Below are 21606 nucleotides of genomic sequence, written 5' to 3'. Positions count from 1 at the left end.
TCGTAAAAGCAGAGAGTGGGAGCACTCAAAGTGCTGAGTGGGAAAAATCTGCAGTCAAGAATATCTAGTAAGACTACCATTCAAAATAGAAGGAGAGAGAGTTTCCCAGACAAACAAAAACTAAAAGAGTTTGTGACCACTAAACCAGCCCTGCAAGAAATATTAAAGAGTACTCTTTCAGTGGGAAAGAGACCAAAAGTGACAGTAAAAAGGTAGGAAACCCAAAAGCAGTAAAAATGAATATGTCTATAAAAAAATCAATCAAAAACATAATATGTGACACCATATACCTTAAACACGGGGAGAAGAAGAGAAAAGAATGGGTTCAAATGTAAACAACCATCAATTTAAGATAGACTGCTATGTGCAGAAGAGGTTATATACAAACCTAACGGTAACCATAAACCAAACCATTACTAAATATGTAAAGAATAAAGAGAAAGAAATCCAAATGTAACACTAAAAAAAAAATCAGCAATCAATCAATAATTACTTTGAATGTAAATAGACTAATGCTCCAGTCAAAAGACTGAGGGTGACAGAATGCATTAAAAAACAGAAAACAAAAAACAAGACCCACATATAAGCTGGTTACAAGAGCCTCATTTTAGACCTAAAAACACCTTTAGATTGAAAGTGAAGGAATGGAGAAACAACATGCAAATGGATGTCAAAAGAAAGTCAGAGTATCCATAGTATCCACAGGACAAAACACACTTTAAAGCAAAGGCTATAACAAGAGACAAAGAAGGACACTATATAATAATAAAGAAGACAATCCAACAATAAGATATAACACTTGTATATTTATGCACCCAACATAAGAGTACCCAAATGCATAAAAAAGCTAATTAACAAACATAAAGGAACTAATCAATAATAAAATAGTAGTAGAAAAAACTTTAACACCCCACTTAAATCAACAGACAGATCTCTAAACAGAAAATCAGAAAAAATACTTTTGAATGACACTCTGGAACAGATGGATTTAACAGATATGCTCAGATCATCCCATCCTAAAACAGCACAATTCACATGGTTTTCAAAAATCAGCTCTTTTCAAATGCACATGGAACATTCTCCAGGTTAGATCTTATATTAGCCCATAAAACTGGCCTCAACAAATTCAAGATCGAAGTTATACCATGCATCATTTCTGACCACAACATTATGATACTAGAAGTCAAACACACACAAAAAAAATCTAAAAAGACTATAAATAAGTAGAGTTTAAATAACAATGAATGGGTCAACCAGAAAATAAGATAATAAATTAAAAAGCATATCAAGGCAAATGAAAATGAAAATACAGTGGTCCAAAACCTTTGGAAAGCAGAAAATGTGGTCCTAAGATGGAAGTTTATAGCAATATAGGCCTATATCAGGAAGCAAGAAAAACCTCAAATAACAACCAAACCTTACAACTCCAGGATCCAGAAATTGAAAACCAGAGGAAGGAAGGAAATAATAAAGATCAGAGCAGAAATAAATGGTACAGAAACTAAAAAAAACAAGAGAAGAGATCAATTAAACCAGGAGCTGATTTTTGAAAAAAATTCAGTCATTGATAAACTTCTAGCCAGACTTATCAAAAAGAAAAGAAAAAGGACTAAAATATATAAAATCACAAAAGAGAGAGGGAAATAACAACAATACTACAGAAATACAAACAATTATAAGTGAATATTATGAAAAACTATACGCCAACAAATTGGACAACATAGAAGACATGGATAAATTCTTAGAAACATGTAAACTACCAAAACAGGAAGAAATAAAAATATATTGATAACAGCAAAGACATTGACTCAATAAAAACAAACAAACAAACAAATAAGCCAAAACTCCCAACAAGTAAAAGTCCAGGACCAGATGGTTTCTTAAGCAAATTCTAACAAGCATTTAAAGAAGAGTTAATACCTATTCTTCTCAAACTATTCCAAAAAATAGAAAAGAAAGAAAAACTTCAAAATTCATTCTATGAAGACAGCATTATCCTAATACTAAAACCATATATTTTAAGACACCACTAAAAAAGAGACCTATAGGCCAATATCTCTGATGAACATAGATGTAAAATCCTCAATAAAATATTAACAAACTAAATTCAACAGTACATTAAAAAAATCATTTACTGGGGTACCTGTGTTGCTCAGTCAGTTAAGCATCTGACTCTCAGTTTTGGCTCAGGTCATGATCTTATGGTTTATGGGTTTAAACCCTGCATTGGGCTCTGTGCTGACAGCATGGAGCCTGCTTGGGATTCTCTCTCTCTCTCTCTCTCTCTCTCTCTGCCTCTTCCCTTGCTTGTGTGCACTCTCTCTCAAAATAAATAAATATTTAATTTTTTAAAAAAGCATACTTGCATTCTGGGAAGAAATCTCATTGATCAGAGTGTATAATCCTTTAATATGCTGAACTGAGTTTGCTAGTGTTTTGTGGAGGATTTTTGCATCAATATTCATCTAAGAGGATATTGGTCTATAGGTTATTTTGTTTCTCATAATATCTTTGGCTTTGGTATCAGGGAAATGCTGGCCTCTCTAAATAAGTTAGGAAGTGTTCCCTCCTCCTCAATTTTTTGGAGAGTTTGAGAAGGACTGATGTTAATTCTTGAGTGTTGGTAGAATTCATCAGTGAAGCTATCTGGTATAGGGCTTTTCTTTGGAGGTTTCTAATTACTGATTCAATCTCTTTACTAGTCAGTTATAGGTCTATTCAGATTGTCAATTGCTTCATGATTCAGTCTTGGAAGAGGATATGTTTCTAGGAATTTGTCCAATGCATATAGGTTATTTAATTTGTTATCACATATTTTTTCAAGTACTCTTATAATTCTTTTTATTTCTTCGATAATAGTAATATCCCCACTTTCATCGCTGATCTTAGTAAGTTGAGTCTCTTCTCTTTTTTTCTTAGTCAATCTAAATTAAGGTGTGTCCATTTATTGATCTTTGTGAAGAACTAACTTTCTGAGTTTTTTTTCATTTTCTCTATTGACTTTCTATTCTCTATTTTATTTATCTCCATTATAATCTTTATTATTCAATTCTTTATGCTAGTTAGGGTTTAATTTGTTGTTCTTTTTCTAGTTCCTTAATGTGTAAAGTTTGGTTGTTGATTTGAGATACTGTTTTTAAATGTGTTTACAGCTATAAATTTTCTCTTAGCATTGTTTTTGCTATGTCTCATAAGTTTTGTCATGTTTTTATTTTCATTTGTCTCAAGGTATTTTATAATTTCCTTGTGATTTCTTCTTCAACCTATTGGTTGTTTGGGAGACTATATATATTATGTATGTATACATATTATATACATATAATATATAGATAATGTTTATTTATTAATTTTAGAGACAGAGTGCAGAGTCCAAGTGGGGGAGGGACAGAGAGAGAGAGGGAGACACAGAATCCAAAGCAGGGTCCAGGCTCCAACCTGTCAGCACAGAGCCCGATGCAGGGTTCAAACTTGTGAACCTCGAGATCATGACATTAGCTGAAGTGGAACGCTCAACCGACTGAGCCACCAAGACGCCTCTAAAGCTCTTATATATTAATGATGAGAGTATTAATTTGTACACTCAGCTTGGAAACAATTTAGCATTACCTTTTTAAGTTGATTTTCATACCTAACAACTCAGCAATTCTATTTCTTCTTCACGTATTCTGTAATTTCTGTTTTGAGACCTAGGCATCTTCATTTGACAGTAAAACTGAGGGTAGTTATGCTTGGAAAGAGGTATGCCTCTTCCTTTGTTAGCCTTTATGGGTTTCAGTTAATTAAGTTAAGTATTAAGCTGTATTTGGGTTTTATTTCTGCTATGATTACTATCTGTGAAATACAAGCTTCCAATTCTTCTCAAATTACCTTGTTTTTACTATTCCTGAAGGACCAGCTCTTGGCTTCATTAATTTTAATTCCTTCTTTGTTTTTCACTTTTTACTTTTACTGGTTTACTGTCTGATCTTTACTATTTCCTTCTGCTTATTTTGGGTTCATTTATTCCTCTTTTTCTAGTTTCTTATGATAGAAGCTGAAGTCATAGTTTTTGAGAGCTTTATTTCTAATATAGACATTTCAATGCTCTAAATTTCTAAATATTGCTTGAGTTAAATCCCACAAATGTTAATGTGTATATTCCTTAAGTTCAAAATACTTTCCAAATTCTATTTCTGGATTCACCCATGGTTATTGAGAAGAATGTTATTTAGTTTCTAAATATTTGAGGATATTCTGCAGTCAAATGCTCTACCACTGAGCTATACCCCCATAAATATTTGAGGGTATTCTGGGTAGCTTTCTGTTGTTCATTTATAACATAATTCCATTTTGGTCAGAAAACATACTCTCTATGACTTAAATATTTTAAATTTATTAGGATATTAGGAAGTTTTCCTAGCCTAGAAAGTAGTGGGTAAATGTCTAATGTGTACTTGAGAAAAATGTGTATTCTGCTGTGTTGGGAGAAATATTTAATAAATGTCAATTAGATTGATCAAGCTGGTTGACAGTGTTGCTCAAGTTTTCTGTATCATTACTTTCTGTATATTCTACCAATTATTGAGAATGAGGTGTTAAAACATCTCGTATACTTATGAGTTTTCCTATTAGTAATAATGATGAATTGACCAATTTTTCATAATACAATTACTCTCTTTTTTCCTGCTAAGATTTTTGCTTGGTTATATATGGCTTTTCTTGTTGTTGTATGGGTGGGAATAATGTGCTTTCCAAATTTCTGAATCTTTTGGACTGAGCCCAAGTCCCAAAGGCAATTTTTAAAAATATTAAGCATATTGCAATACCATTACTGAAGTTATCTTTGAAATCCACATTAGTCTTAACTTCTCTGAAAGACCTCTAGATTTTTTAAAAGTTTATTTATTGAGAGAGAGAGAGAGAGAGAGAGAACACACACGTACGTGGGCAAGCAGGGGAGGGGCAGGGAGAGAGAGAATCCATGCAGGCTCTGTGCTGTCAGTGTAGAGCCAGATGCAAGACTCAAACTCCCAGATCATGAGATCATGACCTGAGCAGAAGTCAGATGCTTAACCAGCTGAACATCATCAGGGAAACTTTTGTTAATTAGCCTATACACTGGCTCCCAATTTTTGGAATACTGTGTTCTCTCAATTAATATAATAATAATAACAATAATGATGATAGATATATCCATTAAACACTATATACATAACTCCATGTAAACAACTTTATGTGTAGTTTCTCATTTAACCCATACAAAGCATGTGATTTTTTTTATTTTATGAAAGATTTAGAGATGTAAACAACTATTCTAGGACATATTATTTACTAAGTGGATAAGGATAAATTTGTTTTTGAAAGTCAGATCTCTTAATTCTACTGTATTGAATCTCATACTTTATTTATATAGTGTATAGTGTTTCAAAGTTTACTAGGCATCTTCTTATTCATGTCACTTTTAATACAACAACTTTAGGGAAAAACAGCAGGGTATATGTAATTTTCTACCTGTTTTATCTTTTAGAGATGAGATAAGTGAAGTTCAGAGAGTGTTTTGACTAGCCCAAAGTCTCACGATAATTATTTCAGAATACCAGATTTAAAATTCTAGTTTTCTGGATCCAAGGTCAATATTTTTTCTATTAGATCAAGTTACCACTAAATCATAGGCAATAAATAAAGGAAATATGCTTTTATATTAATCATACAACAATTACTGAAGTATGTTTTGGAGCCACCATGCTGAAGCATGCTATATTCTAGAGTATGATTATGTATTTTGTCACGTAAATGATTGGTAATTCAACTGAAAAAGTGGTTTGTGGTTTTACTATATTCTAGGTATAAAATCAATACTATTTATTCTTCATAAAATGTACCCCAAGATAGATAGAACTTATGTATTTTGCATCCATCTAAAATAATATTACAGCTCAAAAGAGGAGCTTATCTAACAAAACAAATAGTCAAGGAATGTCTCTATCCCCACTTTATATAGTTCACTAGCTTCAATATAATACGTATATGTAATAAACTCTCTTAGGAAAAAAAATCATAGATAAAATGCAATGAACAAAACAGATGAAAGAAGAATTGTTTGCATTAAATCATGGGAAGTTTGCCTCACTTTGAGCTGGATCCCTAAATTGCCCCCTTCAGTTCCCTAGAACACTAGCAGAACACTGATTCGGCTGAATTATATATTCCTTCTCAAAACAAGTAAAAAATCATGACACTAGAAATGTTATTAAATTATAATGTTTTAAAATTATTACTAATTACATTTTAATTTCAGAAAATCACTAGTTTCTAGAGAATAGCTTGGTTAAAGATAAAAAATTCTAATTCCTTGTTATTCCAAAAACAATGTGTGTTTGTTCAAAGTAATAAAATACTATTATTGCCTGACAAAACAATTACTAGAAACACTGCTAGATTATGTTTCCTTCAAAACGTGTTACATATAATCTTAACAGATTAAAGTGGGAATGTAAGTTTTCTCTGCTTCATAGAAAAACATAATTCGGCACCCAGATCTAGAGATGGAAATTTAAGGTAATGAAATTCTCCTGATTTCACAAATTTCCCTATATAACGCTATATCCAGAGCTCCTAACAATATCAGAAATACAGGACAGATAATCTTAACCTAGAATTACATTAATTATTCTAACACATAGCACTAACTGAATGGTTTGTATGTAAAACTGGTTAACACCCATTTCCTCATGGTACAAAATTCCTGTGACAATCCATAAGCAGCTTTGTGTGAGTAATTTGAGCTAGGGAAAGGTAGAGAGTGGAGTCTATTTTTAAGCTTCTTTGATGGAGTAGCACATCTTCTTAATGATTAGACTGTGACCTCAGGGTTGCTCTATCTGTCACTCTCCCAGATCCAGAAGCCATACGACATTGGTATTCACTACTTTTCTCAGGCTCCCATATCCTCTAAGACTCATGTGCTTTTTATTTCCATTCTCTTATTGTTTCCCAGATACCTCTCCCAGATATCCAAATATATCTCTCTTCTTAATCCTAATTAGAGTTTTTTACCTTTCTGAATCAAGTAAAGACCCTATATCCATCTTAGGTGTGTACTATTTTCCAAATGAAAACTCCTTCAATGTCACTGATTTACAGTGGGTTTTCTGTTTACCTGTTTGTCAGCATATTATATTACTGAGTTAAGCTACAATTTATTATTCACTACACTCATTTCACCAATTTGTTTCTGATTAATGAAGACTTGGTATCTTTGAAATCCACATTAGTTTTGACTTCTCTGAAAGACCTCTAGATTTTTTTAAAGTTTATTTATTGAGAGAGGGAGAAAGAACACACATGCGCATGGGCAAGCAGGGGAGGGGCAGAGAGAGAGGGAGAGAGAGAATCCATGCAGGCTCTGTGCTGTCAGTGTAGAGCCAGATGCAAGACTCAAACTCCCAGACCATGAGATTATGACCTGAGCAGAAGTCAGATGCTTAGCCAGCTGAACCACCCAGGTGCCCGAGAAAGAACTCTAGATTTTAAATAGGATTTCCAACATGTGCAGAACACTTAAAACCCAAGTTCTGTGAAAGGATCCAGAAAAACCTTTTTTTTTTTTTTTTGTACCACTGCTACTTCTACTAAAAAATTCGTTGTGCTGCAAATTAAAAAAAGAAGTTAAAAAAAATAACACCATACCTTAAATTTATGCAGAAACCACCACCAAAAGGAATCATGTAAAAGAGCAATAGAAGCTTCGGAGAGAAAATGGGTCTTCCAGATTTTGAAAACCTTTTCCTATGGAAAAAAAGACACATGGAGATCGAATTAAAATATACTATAAAATATGTTTATATAAATAGGCTCTATATAAAGTATCTATTCAGTGGTTATAGACTAGCACTGTTCAATAGAAATTTAGTTGAGCCTTGTACATAATGTTAAATTTTCTAGTAGCCACTTTAAAAAAGTAGAAAATGAAATTAATTTCAATGACCTATTGTATTTCATTAAATACATTTAAAGTATTATCATTTCAACATATAATTGTTGTAAAAATTTCTTTTTTTTAATGTTTATTTTTGAGAGAGAGAATGTGTGAGTGGGTGAGGGGCAGAGAGAGAGGAAGACACAGAATCTGAAGCAGGCTCCAGGCTCTGAGCTGCCAGTACAGAGCCCAATGCAGGGCTCAAACTCACGCACCAGGAGATCATGACCTAAGCTGAAGTCAGATGCTTAGCCAAAAGAGCCACCAAGGTGCCCTTGTTGTAAAAAATTCTTAATGAAATATTTTACATTGTTTTGTGGGAGTAGGTATTTAAAATACTGTATAAATTTTATATTTATAGCACTTCTCAATTTGAACAATAAATTTTTATCATAAATACTAGATCAGTATTTAGACTTCATAAAATACATAGTTGTGATTTTGCTCTAACTATAACTGAAAGCTTTCAATAACTGAATCAATCATCAGTTTTAAAATTTATATATGTTAATTAAAAGAAATAAAATAAAAAATTCATCTCAGTTACACTAACCACATTTCATATGCTCAACAGTCAGATTTTCCTAGTAGCTACTAAAATGACATTGCAGGCTAGAGCAAGAACAGCAAAACTTCCAAGATAAATGCTACAATTTCCTTTTTATACTAAAGACAGATACCAACAATCTTGGAATTCTACTCCAATAAGCCCCATCATAAGTCTAGACCCCATCTAAACAGAGTGTACTCTTCAAGCAATTGATCTATTCATGATGACTATAAATTGAAATCTATTTATGGTGATTATAAATCTTGGTTTAAATAGGCACATTCAATAGGTCATTTTATTTTAGTGATTTACTAAAAGTTTTTAAATGCCAGATCCATTACAGTTCAAGACATACTTTAATGAAATCCATAGGTATGAATTCCTGTTCCTCAAGCATAAGTCTACAAAAAGACATCATGCAGACTTTTATATCAAAAAGATTACTTGTCGTGCATTCTGTGGAGGCACAGGGCCCTAATTATAGTATGGAGTACATGGTAACAGCTTTAATTTAGTACTTAGTACTTAACAGCTTAGATTCAGTACTTCTCAATTACTAAGAAATTTGTAAAGTACATAAAGAAAAAAAAGGCAAATAACTGAAATACAGGGAAAAGCTGAACACTTTTGTTTAAATTATTTGCAAATTTTAAGCAAAGATGCTTTTTAGTGTACACTAACTGCATGATTGCTTCTATTCTAAGTTTTGGCTATGTCTAGTATCACTAACTTCCTTTTTAAGTAAAATTTCAAAGTCTTTAAAGTATATCAATATTTAGTCAAAACCACCAAAAAAATGGAAATTGCCCCAAAACCCTAAGCACAACTGAATAAGTTAAAAGGTTCTATCCTCTCCTCCCACCATTCTGTGATACTTTTTTTGATTCAAGTAAACATAAAATCACCTTAAAACCTAGATTATCTAACTTGGAACTTTTTTTTCCTAACACTGAGTCTAGGTTGTACAAAATTACTTCTAACTTTCTTTTGAATTTCTATTCATGTATATCAGTATGCCTGTGGCTCAGCTTTCTCCTCTGATTCAAAATATAGGCCATTTTTCATTCACTTTAATTCAATAAAATGTTTACTAAGCATTACTTGTAACCACACTTCTGTTTTCGGTGGCACAGGGGATAATGTACACTTTCTCTCATCAAGGAACTTAATTAATAACTGTATGCAAAGGAACGTGTTTGGATGGGGTTAGGTGAATTCATCAATTCCATGGATTCCCATACTTTCAGTCATGTGACAGTAGCCCTATAACGTTCTCTTTCCAAGTTTCAGATCCATAAGTTCAATCCCCTGGTCTGTTATTGTAAGCATTTCTATGAAATAACTTTCTCTGATTATTTTTATTTTTCTAAACTTATTCTCTTTAATCTCGTAATTTATCTTAATGCCATTGCATTGTACATGCTATAGTAAACCAATTTAAATTCTTTTTTGAAATCAGATAGGGATCTTACCAAATAAAACACTGGGTATCTATGCCAAGATATACCCAGATGCTTGTCATTCTCCATCCACCCTCTACCCATATCTACTTCCACTCTTCACTTTCCTATTTCTTTCAATAATGCAAGCCTCCTCCAGATTAACCATATTAAAAATTCCTCATAGCTGCACTTTTATGCCTTGTTTATGTGACTGCCTTGTGATTTGTGTTAGATGTACATGGATCCATATTTAATATACAGGAGTACCTTCTTAGAACATGGAATGTTAGATTTAGAAAGAATATTATAGATTATCTAGAACATTCATAAACTTATTTGAATCACAATTTATAAATTTTTTTATAACAAAATATTTTTCCTGAGACAACTGTGGAAAATATAGTCAGAGAAAAGAAATATAATATGCTCATGATCCGGGCATAACTGCAATTAGCACCTATAGTATTTCTCTACAAAAATGGGATCAGGTGATCATATAAAGAGGTCAGACTAAGCCTTAACTGTCACCAAAATCCCATAAAATATAAAAGAGAATTGCAAAACATTTGTATTAGCATGGAAAATAAGAAAGAGTGTCAGTACTGAATCTAGAGTTGTCAGTTGAGGTGTTCTGTAGTTGCCTGAGGGGTAAACAGAAGATCCAAACCAGGTCAGTCAGACTCTACTTCTTGGAATACTGCAACCACTAAGAGTGGCTTAATGGCTGATCTTGCTCCTTCGATGGACTGTTGTAGGAGAGGAAACAAACAGGGATTTTGTGTTGAGAAACAAAGAGGCACAGGAAGGCTGGAGGTGAAAGATGGGGAAGAGGGCCTACCAGGGGCCAACTCCATCTCAGAGAATTGTCTGAAAGGAATCTGCTTGGGAGTACAGGGAGCATTGTTTAAGCCTGTAGGAAATGGAAACCTTGTTAGGTGACTGCCTAAAAATTAAGTGGGAAATCAATATCAGTAACCACACAATTTTCATCCTACCCTTGGCAACCAATGGGCAATGATCTAGTTACCTTCCTATGCCTGAGTTTTTCAATTGGCTACCCTGTAGAGATACTACTAAAAAATTCCCCAGATACTTGGAGGCTCAAAAGGCGGTGTTGTGGGGAAGGGCTCTCATGAGTTATTTTGGGGTCAAAATAAGCAGACTAAAATATTTTGAGCTGATAAAGCAGGAGAGGGAGGGGAAAACACTTGTTACAGTCACATGCCAAGGTAATGCACAGTAGCAACCTCAGACTCCTGAGGCAGTAACAGAGTACATTTTTTTCTGGTGATCAGGGTATTAAATATCACTGGTCTTTTCCTGCCAGACATAATGCTCTCAAAATTCAATCATGCATATGCTTAACACCTAATTTGTCACAGCTTTAAATAAAGGTCTGATTCATTAAATCATATTCTCAAAATGTATCATACAATAACAATGTTTACGTACATCAAAGTTATGGGCTTTTAAAATAAAAAGATAAATTCGTTCAGCATCCAAATGTCTGGGTAGTTTAGTAAGCTCGTTTGTTTTGAATCCTGAGAAGATGCAACCCTAGAAAGTGGGAAGTATCACAGAACAGTAATTACTTCACCCTTTTCAATATAGTAGTCTCACAGAACTACAGAAGACAGACAAATATTTAACTATAATACACTAACATAATTATTTTACTTTCTCTTTTTAAAATAAGTGAAAAATATTTATCCTACCTTAAAAAATCTTCATACTTCCTGATTCTCTGAAATTAAGAGCCCTGGCTTATTCATATGCCAAATCCAAAAGCAAACCAAAATCATATTTCAGAACCAACACTGACATAACTCACATTTTAGCTAAACTACCCATAAAGAAAGACAGGAGAAAGCTTCTATGCCTATACCCACCTCTTTCTCTCAGGGCTCCATCTATAGTTATAGCTACATCCATGTTACTGTAAACATTCTTTATTTCCAAATAATACTTTTTTAAAATGTTTATTTATTTTGAGGGGGGGGGGGCAGAAGAGAGAGAGGGAGACAGAATCTCAAGCAGACTCCGCAGCTGTCAGCTTAAAGTCTAATGCGGGGCTTGAATCCACGAACTGGGAGACCCTGACCTGAGCTGAAACCAAGAGTCAGATGCTTATCTGACTGAGCCACCCAGACTCCCCTCGACATAATACTTTTGATACATAATCTCATAGAACAGAAATTTTAAATACCTCTACAGTTTTCTTCGTCTCCATTTCATGTGAAAGCTGGAAAACATTTAAATTAAAATCTTTAAAAATTCTAAATTAAATTTTTATATTTTGTAAATTTATTCAGATAACTTGTATGGGTGTGTGTGCATGCGCACGTGTCTATCTCCAACTGAAGCCTAGAATACTGTTACTGTGCTAGATGCTAGGAATACAAAGATGCTCCTTGCCCTCAAGCTAGTCATAGTTCAAGAGGGGAATCAGATATGTATACAAACAAAACACCGAGGGATAAAGGGCTATAACAGAAATATAAAACTATGTATTGTACTTTTGGCTCACTGGGAAATAAGACTCTGAGGTGAAATTTAGTGTTCAGAATGTCTACTGAGAGTGCCTTTGGGATCCCTATCTATGGAAGGCAAAGAGAGAGGCATAATAAGGAAGTTGGTAGTCAGCTAAAAAATATGCCTAACAACCTCAAAGGACTGTATAAAGGGCTTGAGAGCTGAAACGGCTCATCACAGTTGTCCTGCATTGGGTTGAAATAGCTAGGCCTTTCTGCCTCCAACTTGATCAGTCACTGGATGTAGGTGGTTCCTGGAAGAGTATGTCTTTAGAAGAGAAGTTCTCTGTAGGTGAAGCGACCCCTAAAAGGGGCTGACAGCTTAATGGTGACCCCTAAAGCAATCTTAGCAGCTAGGACAACAGATCCTTGACAGGCAGTCTGTGTGGTGCATCTCTATGTCCACCATACTACTTTACAAAGAATAAGTAGCCTTCTGTATACATTAGTTTTTGATCATCTAGACATGTTGATAAATTGTTGATTAATTTCCACATCCCTACTTCCTCCAGGAATAACTAAGCTTACAGGCAAATCACATACATAAACACACATGTTATACAATACATATATCAGAGGAAATGACAAAGGAAACAAATTTGAAAGAATGATAGCAGATTGCCAACTGAAAGAGGATGACATTTTTGACATTTTAAAAACTAGGAAAAGGAGCAAAAAAAGAAAGATTATTTAGAGAAAATAAAATGAATTATGATAAAACAGAAGGCTGTATGTTTGAGAGCTACAGATATAATAGTCAATGAGGATGGGGTCAGATTTAGAAATATGTTAATGTTAATCTCAAAGTCCAGGCTTTATTCTGGTGGAAGCAAAGAAAAACTAGGAGTTTTCAGGGAGCACAGTAATAGTAACACAGAACTAGTTCTTGATTGTACAACCTGGAAAAGATACCACAAAAATATAAATAAAACATGTTAAAATCTAGATTAAAAACTCCAATAAAACACATTTAGAAATAAAAATAATTAAAACTTTTGTTAGTGTAATTCATCTAAAGGTCATTGCAATAGATCCTCAAAAGTTATCTGATAAAATTCAAAAGTCAGAATTTTTGAAATTCCCTTGAAAATTAAAAGAAATTACCAGTGTTTTCATGTTCCCACAACCTAGAATGGATTACTGTTGACATTTAGTATTTGTTTAAGACTATTTTTTTAATGTTTATTTTTGAGAGAGAGAGAGACAGAGCATGAGCAGGGAAGAAGCAGAGAGAGAGGGAGACACAGAATCTGGGGCAAGCTCCAGGCTCCAAGCTGTTAGCACAGAGCCTGATGTGGGGCTCAAACTCATGAACTGTGAGATCATGATAGGTGCCCCTGCTTAAGACTATTTTTTAAAATAAAATGTGAAGTTTATATAATAAAGTATAAAGTTCAGGTTCCCTTTTTACCATGATCTCTACAGTTCTATTCATGTGTTCCCTTCCTTGAGATAGTCACTATTTGGGGGCGGGGGGGTGGGGTGGGTTTGCATTCTTTCCATTCCATTAACCTACTTTTACCAATGTGTGTACCTATACATGAAGAATATAAACACTTCTTGAGTGTTTTTATTTTTTTTTATTTTTTTTTTAATGTTTTATTTATTTCTAGGAGAGAGAGAGAGAGACAGCGTGAGCAGGGGAGGGTCAGAGAGAGAGGGAGTCACAGACTGAAACAGGCTCCAGGCTCTGAGCTGGCAGTCAGCACAGAGCCCGACGCGGGGCTTGAACCCACGAACCGCAAGATCATGACCTAAGCGAAAGTCGGATGCTTAACCGACTAAGCCACCCAGGCGCCCCTCTTGAGTGTTTTTAAAACTTAAAGGAATGGTATCAACTGTACATATTATTTGGTAATTTTCTTTTTTTTTTTTCATTTAAATTCAAGTTTGTTAACATACAGTAGAGTCCTGACTACAGAAGCAGACTCAGTGATTCATCTCTTACATGTAACATCCAGTGCTCATCCCAAAAAGTTCCCTCTTTAATGCCCATCACCCATTTACTCATCCCCCTAACCACCTCCCCTCCAGCAACCCTCAGTCTGCTCTCTATATTTAAGACTCTTATGGTTTACCTCCCTCTTTGTTTTTATCTTATTTCTCCTTCCTTTCCCCTATGTTCATCTGTTGAGTTTCTCAAATTCCACATATGAGTGAAATCATGTTATCTGTCTTTCTCTGACTTATTTCACTTGGCATAATACCCTCTAGTTCCAGCCACATTGTCACAAACGGCAAGATTTCATTCTTTTTCATCACCAAGTAGTATTTCATTGTGTATATTCCACATCTCCTCTAAAACAAACTACTTGGAAACAATAGATGTTGGCGAGAATGTGGTGAAAGGGGTGTTCTATTAAAAATAGAACTACCCTACGAACCAGCAATTGAACTATTAAGAATTTATCCAAAGGATATAAAAATACTTATTTAATGGGGCACATGCACCCCAATGTTTATAGCAGCATTTTTAACAATAGCCAAATTATGGAGAGAGCCCAAATGTCCACTGACTGATAAATGGGTAATTTGCTTTCTTTCACTCAATATTATGTTTTGACAATCTACCCAAGTTGATGTTTATGAAATCTGTTAACTTCCACATAGCTTTCTTGTCAACCTACCTAATTCCCCCAGCAAAATATAAATAATAATTAAATTAGCAGAAGTTCATAGTTAACTTTTGCCAAACATCCGAAGGATAAATGATATCTCTCTCTCTCTCTCTCTCTACTATCTATCTACCTATCTATCTAGAACAAATGATATCCCAATATAACTACTATATTCTATAGTTTATAAACTAGAAAGGTAAATATAGCTAAGTAACTCATTTTCTGGGATTAGTGCAATTTTCATAAGAAAACCAAAAGAAAATCATATTTTATCAAACATGGATGCAAACATCCACACAAAATAATAGCAAATCCAATCCAGTAATGTAATACCCCAAGATCGTAAGAATAGAAGAACAGAATATTGGAATATAAGAATGGTTCAACTTCTGAAAAGCTACTAATGTAATCTGACACATTCATAGCTTAAAGGTTGAAAGTAGCTTCTGCTATCATCACAGTGGATTATTTTCCTCTCCATTTCAAACCATGGAGATTTTTTTTCAAGTACTTAATCAAGGAGATATCTATAATCTCTATCAACATCACATCCGCTTATCTTTAATAAACTAGGAATAAAAATAAATTTTATTAATCTAAAAAGATTGTTCTCTAAACATTCAAAGTGATGCTTAATAGCAAATTACTATCATTCTTTCTAAATCAAAGACGAGAAACCACTAACACTAGTGAATAGTATGCATATACCAAAAAGAATTACGTATATACCAACAATAACCCACTTAACAACATAATGGAGAAACATCTGAGTGACACTAGTAATTAAAATTTAAGATACCTAAGAATAAATTTAACAGGGAATGTTTAGAACTTATATGAAGAAAATCACACAAGTTTACTCATGATCTAAAATAAAATTCTTATGTTTTACTCCCTTACATAAAAATGAACACAAGATGAATTAAAGAATTAAGCACACACACAATTATCTGTAAGAATAATACAACAGAACACAGTTGAAGATATGTATGATCTTATGATGAAGAAAGCCTTATTAAATATTATGGCACTAAAAGCCAGAAAACTTCAATAGAAAATTATAGATCCATTAAAAATATAAAATTCTATATGACAATAAAAACCATCTTTGGGCTAAAAGGCAACAAAGAAAGTGGCATAATATGTATAACACATATTACTGAAAGTTAATATTTTTAAAGCAGAAACTGCTCTTAGAAATGAAAAAAGAACACCCCCCCCATGGCCAAAGTTCATAAATAAGCAATTTACAGTAATAGAAACACAAAGACTAAGAAAAACCTAAAGTATCAACTTCATTAGTAAAACATATGCAATTGAAACATTTATGCCAATCAACTGTGCAAACATTCAAAAATATTAAATGTTGACAAGGAAAATGGGTAAGGGATCAATCACAAACCTTATTGTTAAAAATATAAATTGGTACCACCTTTCTAGAGAATAATTTGGCAATATATATCAAAACACTTAGGTTTTCACATTTCTTTTCCCATGTGGTTCCACTTCTGGAAATTTAAATAATCATGGATGAGCACAATCTTTAGCTCCAAATAAGTTCAGAGCAGCTTTGTAAATAATAGTGAATAATGAAAACCAACTTAACTGTCTAACCAAAGGGCTATTACATTAGTTTACTTTTAATATGGTGAAGAAAAATATTGATGAAAATTTCATAATACACTTAATGAATTAGAAATATATAACTTAATCCAAATTTTCTAAATTATGTTTAAAACAAAAGAAAAATGAAAGTGACAACTAGATAGTGTGATACATGTGATTTACTGATAAATGATAGAATTAGGGTGTTTATCCTTCCTATTGCTTATCTATTTCTTCTAATTCTCTAAAATTACTACCTTAATTATAATCAGGAAAAACAAAGTAATTTTGAAATTTAAAAAATAACATTTAATGAGGTGGATAGGCTAGTGGTGGCAGTTAAAGTCTTTATGACTTTAACATTATATAATTTTAGAATGTATTTTTGAAAAGGACTAAGTTTCTAAAAGTTCATTTGAAGTCTATTGTAATTCTAAACAGACTCTCAAAGACATTTTTTAAAAAATTAACAAAGCAATTCTAAAGGTAATCAAAAAGAATTGCTAATTTAAAAAATGTTTAATGTTTATGTCTGAGAGAGAGACAGAGAGACAGAGGGCGAGTGGGGGAGGTGCAGAGAGAGAGGAGACACAGAATCTGAAGCAGGCTCCAGGCTCTGAGCTGTCAGCACAGACCTGACAGAGGGCTCAAACCCACGGACTGCAAGATCGTGACCTGAGCTGAAGTCTGACGCTCAACCAACTGAGCCACCCAGGTGCCCCTAGAATTGCTAATTTTTTTAAAGGAAGAGGACTGACATGGAATCTGCACTATTGTTATAGTGCAGTAGGTTATTATAAATTATTAAATAGCTGGAGGTCAGATTGTATCCATTCAGTCTTCAAGTAACATAGCAACGTGAAAATGCCAACACCCTAATACTGAGTGTATAAAGAAGAATATGAGTCCACCTATTTTAAAACACATAAACAGATACACAGACAGGCAATAAAATACTAAATGGAAACGTTAAAAATGCTCTCAGTGCTTATCTATGAAATTATAGTAATTATATTTTCTGTGAAAATACAATTTTTCAGGGAAGATGAAAACAAATACCATACCATTATCTTCTTTTTCTTCTGGTACTTTTTAAAAAATGCCTTGTATCTTTCCAATTTTCTTTTAGAACCTTTAAAAGAATGATTGGATAAGATTTAAATACTTTAAAGAAATTATACATGAAACTATTTAATGAGATCAACTAGCGATTTTGATAAGCATAATGCTAGACACATGTACCCTTAGTTAAATGTATAAATACTGTATTGGCTTTCCTTTTTTAAGAAATATCATGTTCTAACTAATTTGTCTTTGGTACTTCCTCCTAAATCTAAAGTTTTACCTCAATTCTTTCCTACTGAATAAGCTACTGTCTTTCAAACAGCTTAACTACTTACATTTGGTTGTTTCATGGTCATCTTAAATTCAATCAAGTACAGTACTTTGGAGCAAGGCCCAGTAAAAGATTATGGGGGACTACTTTGAAGTCAGGTAGCCTAGACCTCAGCTGAAGCACAGACATTTACATATTGAGGACAATGAGTATATATAAAATTAGTTTTTGAAAGTGTACACCTGTACTTGCTCTCTGACTCTATTATAGACCCACACACAAGCTATATATATAGCTTATGTAATTTAAAAACATTTTTAACATCAAAAAATGATTAAAATTTCAGTAAGAAAATTTAAAATAAAACAGTAGTGAATTTAATAGTATTTTAAACACATTCTCAGAATTTCACAAATCAAGATGTAAAAAGGATATCAAATATCTAATATAACTAATTAAATATATTTAACACACAGGAATTACTTTATAAGTAAATCAATATTATCATTTTTAAGGCTTGTATTATGAGAAATTTGCCCCCTAAATAAAGAAGAATACAAGAATCACCAACACAGTACCTACAGCTATTCTGTAAGAATTAATACACCTAGATAAGAAAAATATTATTTAAATACTGAAAAAGAGGTAAAAATGATCATTACTAGCAGACATGCTTTCCACTCTGTAGTTTTTCACTACTGAATGCTGACTACTTCCTACAGGCTAATGTAGCTCATGCGGCTCACTTTACTTCGGGTTGTAGGTGTTTCTGCTCTTATGTTTTGACCTCTCGCTGCCTTGCTTATCTCTGGTACCAACACAGAGTTGGGGCAATCCTGTTTCCTTGATATTCTGCTACCTCTGGTCCAGCTTAACAAAGTTCACCAACTATTTAAGGCTTTGTTCTAACAACACTTTTATTAAATCTACATGTTCATGTTCAACGCAAACTCTTGACTGAACTATGTTGAAATGAGAAAGCTTTAAAATAAAATAAATTTATGTTTGTAGATATTTTATGCCATAGGATTTCATTCTTTATGAGATGCACACACAGAGATAGATAGGTAGACACACAAAAACGACTATTACTTTACTCATATAAAAAAATGAAGTTTACTTGTCTCAGAAATTATGCTGCTCCATTCAAATATTTTAGAAGCATGGTTTTTCAAAAGAATTGAACATTCCCCTAATCTTGACTCCATGGTCATGACTGCATCATGTATTCGAGGGACAGTTTCCCACAGATGTGTATAAATTGACGTAAATGAACTATCTTCTTTTATTTTCTTCACAGTGTGTAACCATTTATCACTGTCTCCAAAATGGACTTCCCTGGGCCAATAATCCTGCAAAAAATGTGAGTGAATACAACAAATCATTTTTGATGAATTTAAACAAGAGTTCAAAGTCAATGAGCTAAAATTGAGACTTAATTCCATTGCATTATCTTTTTTTATATTATTGAAATGTAATTGACATACAATGTTATATTGGTTTCAAGTATCCAAAATATTGTACAGCACAGCATTACTTTTTTATTAAATGCACTTTTTAAAAAAATTGTGAAACAATCATAAAGTTTAGAAGTTTCAAATGTTTTATCAAAAACATGTATTTCCTGAATCATTTGAAAATAAGTAGCTTACTTGACTGATGCCCCTTCTCCCTTGAATACATTAGTGTGTATTTACTACAAACAAAAACATTCTCCTAATAACCAAAATAAAACCATTAGGAAACTGGCCTTCATACGTTATTCCTACCTAATTCTCAGACTCTGTTTGTCTTATCAACTAGGATCTAGTTCAGTGTCATGTATTATATTTAGGCTTCATCTCTTTAGTCTCCTTCAGTCTACAAGTTCCTCAGTCATTTTGATCTCCATGTACTGTAAAACCTTGGATTGCAAGTAGCCTGTTTTGTGTTTCACAAGATGAGCAAACATTTCTAATAAATTTTAACTTGATAAACAAGTGATGTCTTACAATACAAGTAGTACATGACCCCAAATGTCACATGATCACAACTGAGCCAATGGTTCTTCTATTTCTCCCTCTCTGTCTCTCATTGATTGTAGGTGATTGATTCCCATGCTTCGATGCTTGGTCTCAAGCTGCGGTGTCTGGCAGAAATGAGTGATTTTTCAGAATGTTGGAAGGTGCCCACAACTGGCACTAGTATATTTTTTGTCACTTCAAAACACCTATGAACAGTCCTTTGCTTTTCCATACAACGTAAGCTTAGGAATGCTTTGCTTCATTCTAGGTCAGGCTGCCTGCAGATATAGACCCTTTCCTCTGTTGTCTTATTGCTATTGACATTAAATACAGTATATGACAAAAGTTTATTAATACTGTATGTAGTCAACATCCGTGCGAGCATATACAATGGCCCCCATACAGAAAAAGATTCCATTGAGCTAACAGCTAGCAGTGATTCCGTCAGTGACAGAGAAAGCCGTCCTACATAATAACCCTCCCCTCTCTTGTATCCCTCACACCAGCCATGAAGGTTTTCCAAGTGCAGTTTGTTTATTTTTTTTATATTTTATATTTTATTATTTTGTATTGTATTACATTATTATTCATTATTATTCATTTTTATATGAATACTTTTGGGTTGTGAAAGGAATCATCTGAGTTTCCATTATTTCTTATGGGGAAAATTGCTTTGATATACAAGCATGTTTCTGGAATGAATTACACTCACAAACCAAGGTTTTACTGTATTTAAAACCATGAGTTCACAGTGAAACCTGCAATTCCAATTCCAAACATTCTAGTTTTCTCTCTTTACATATTACAAGTACCACCTCCAACACTGAAAAATATAGTTGCCATTTTCTTTAGCATACGTATTTATTTGATCAATCTTTTCAGGTAACCAATCTCTCCTATCCTTAGTAGCCTATTTTCTATGTAGATGCCCTTTTCATCCTGCTTAGATTCCGACATCCAATGCCAGCCTGCCAATTCTTCAGGGATACCTTCCTTACCCCTATTGGGCTCTAACTTCTCATACGAAACCACAGCCTATTTCCATACCTCCCTGGAAAAACCCCTCATTCCCAGCCACGGGTGGATACCATCTCATTCCCTTGGATTTTGGCATCACATGAATACTCTCCTCACCATGGTTGATTTCAGATAGCTTTCCCAGGGCCATCGCCGCACATCCTCCTCCCCAGTGCCAATACAAACACCTGCTTTGTTTGGGTCCCCAAGTGGCTTCAGAACTAAATTGTTCAGGAAGGGGAAGAAAAGGGAAATGAAGGGAAAGGAAGGAGCTTCATAATAATATTTGCAAATTCTAAATATAAGATTGTATTTTAATTATAATCAACTAATAGCAGAAAAAAAAAAGCTAGCCTGTAAAGAAAGGTTTATGAATGAAAGAATGCTTTGTGCAATGGTAGAAAATTTGCAGAGAATAAACTCTTGAACAGAATTTGGGGTGAGATATTCTGGGAATTTAGCTAAATGGGAATAAATATGAAGTCTGCAGATCAGGAATTATTTAAAATTTTAAATAGCCTTGGTCTAATCCACTTGCCTTTTTCTT

General features: G+C 33.5%; 2 protein-coding genes across 2 annotated transcripts in view; one reads left to right on the top strand and one right to left on the bottom strand.

Annotated features, from left to right (window-relative positions):
- The window catches only part of FAM227B (family with sequence similarity 227 member B), a 197025-nt gene that overhangs the window by 158759 nt on the left and 16660 nt on the right, over nucleotides 1-21606 (bottom strand). Inside the window, exons 5-9 of the mRNA XM_039237154.1 lie at nucleotides 19160-19391; nucleotides 17768-17835; nucleotides 12156-12191; nucleotides 11402-11506; nucleotides 7669-7767 (exon numbers count right to left, since the gene is read on the bottom strand). Of these exons, the coding sequence (XP_039093085.1) occupies nucleotides 7669-7767; nucleotides 11402-11506; nucleotides 12156-12191; nucleotides 17768-17835; nucleotides 19160-19391 (540 nt within the window). The remainder of the gene's footprint in view (nucleotides 1-7668; nucleotides 7768-11401; nucleotides 11507-12155; nucleotides 12192-17767; nucleotides 17836-19159; nucleotides 19392-21606) is intronic.
- The window catches only part of DTWD1 (DTW domain containing 1), a 38427-nt gene continuing 36172 nt past the window's right edge, over nucleotides 19352-21606 (top strand). Inside the window, exon 1 of the mRNA XM_039237159.1 lies at nucleotides 19352-19402. The gene's annotated coding sequence lies outside the window, so the exon portion shown is untranslated. The remainder of the gene's footprint in view (nucleotides 19403-21606) is intronic.

This window comes from Hyaena hyaena, unplaced genomic scaffold, assembly GCF_003009895.1.
Source record: "Hyaena hyaena isolate Hyena2069 unplaced genomic scaffold, ASM300989v1 scaffold_120, whole genome shotgun sequence".
Classification (NCBI taxonomy): Eukaryota; Metazoa; Chordata; class Mammalia; order Carnivora; family Hyaenidae; genus Hyaena; species Hyaena hyaena.
Note: the sequence above shows the minus strand (reverse complement) of the source record. Positions and strands in the feature narration are given on the sequence as shown.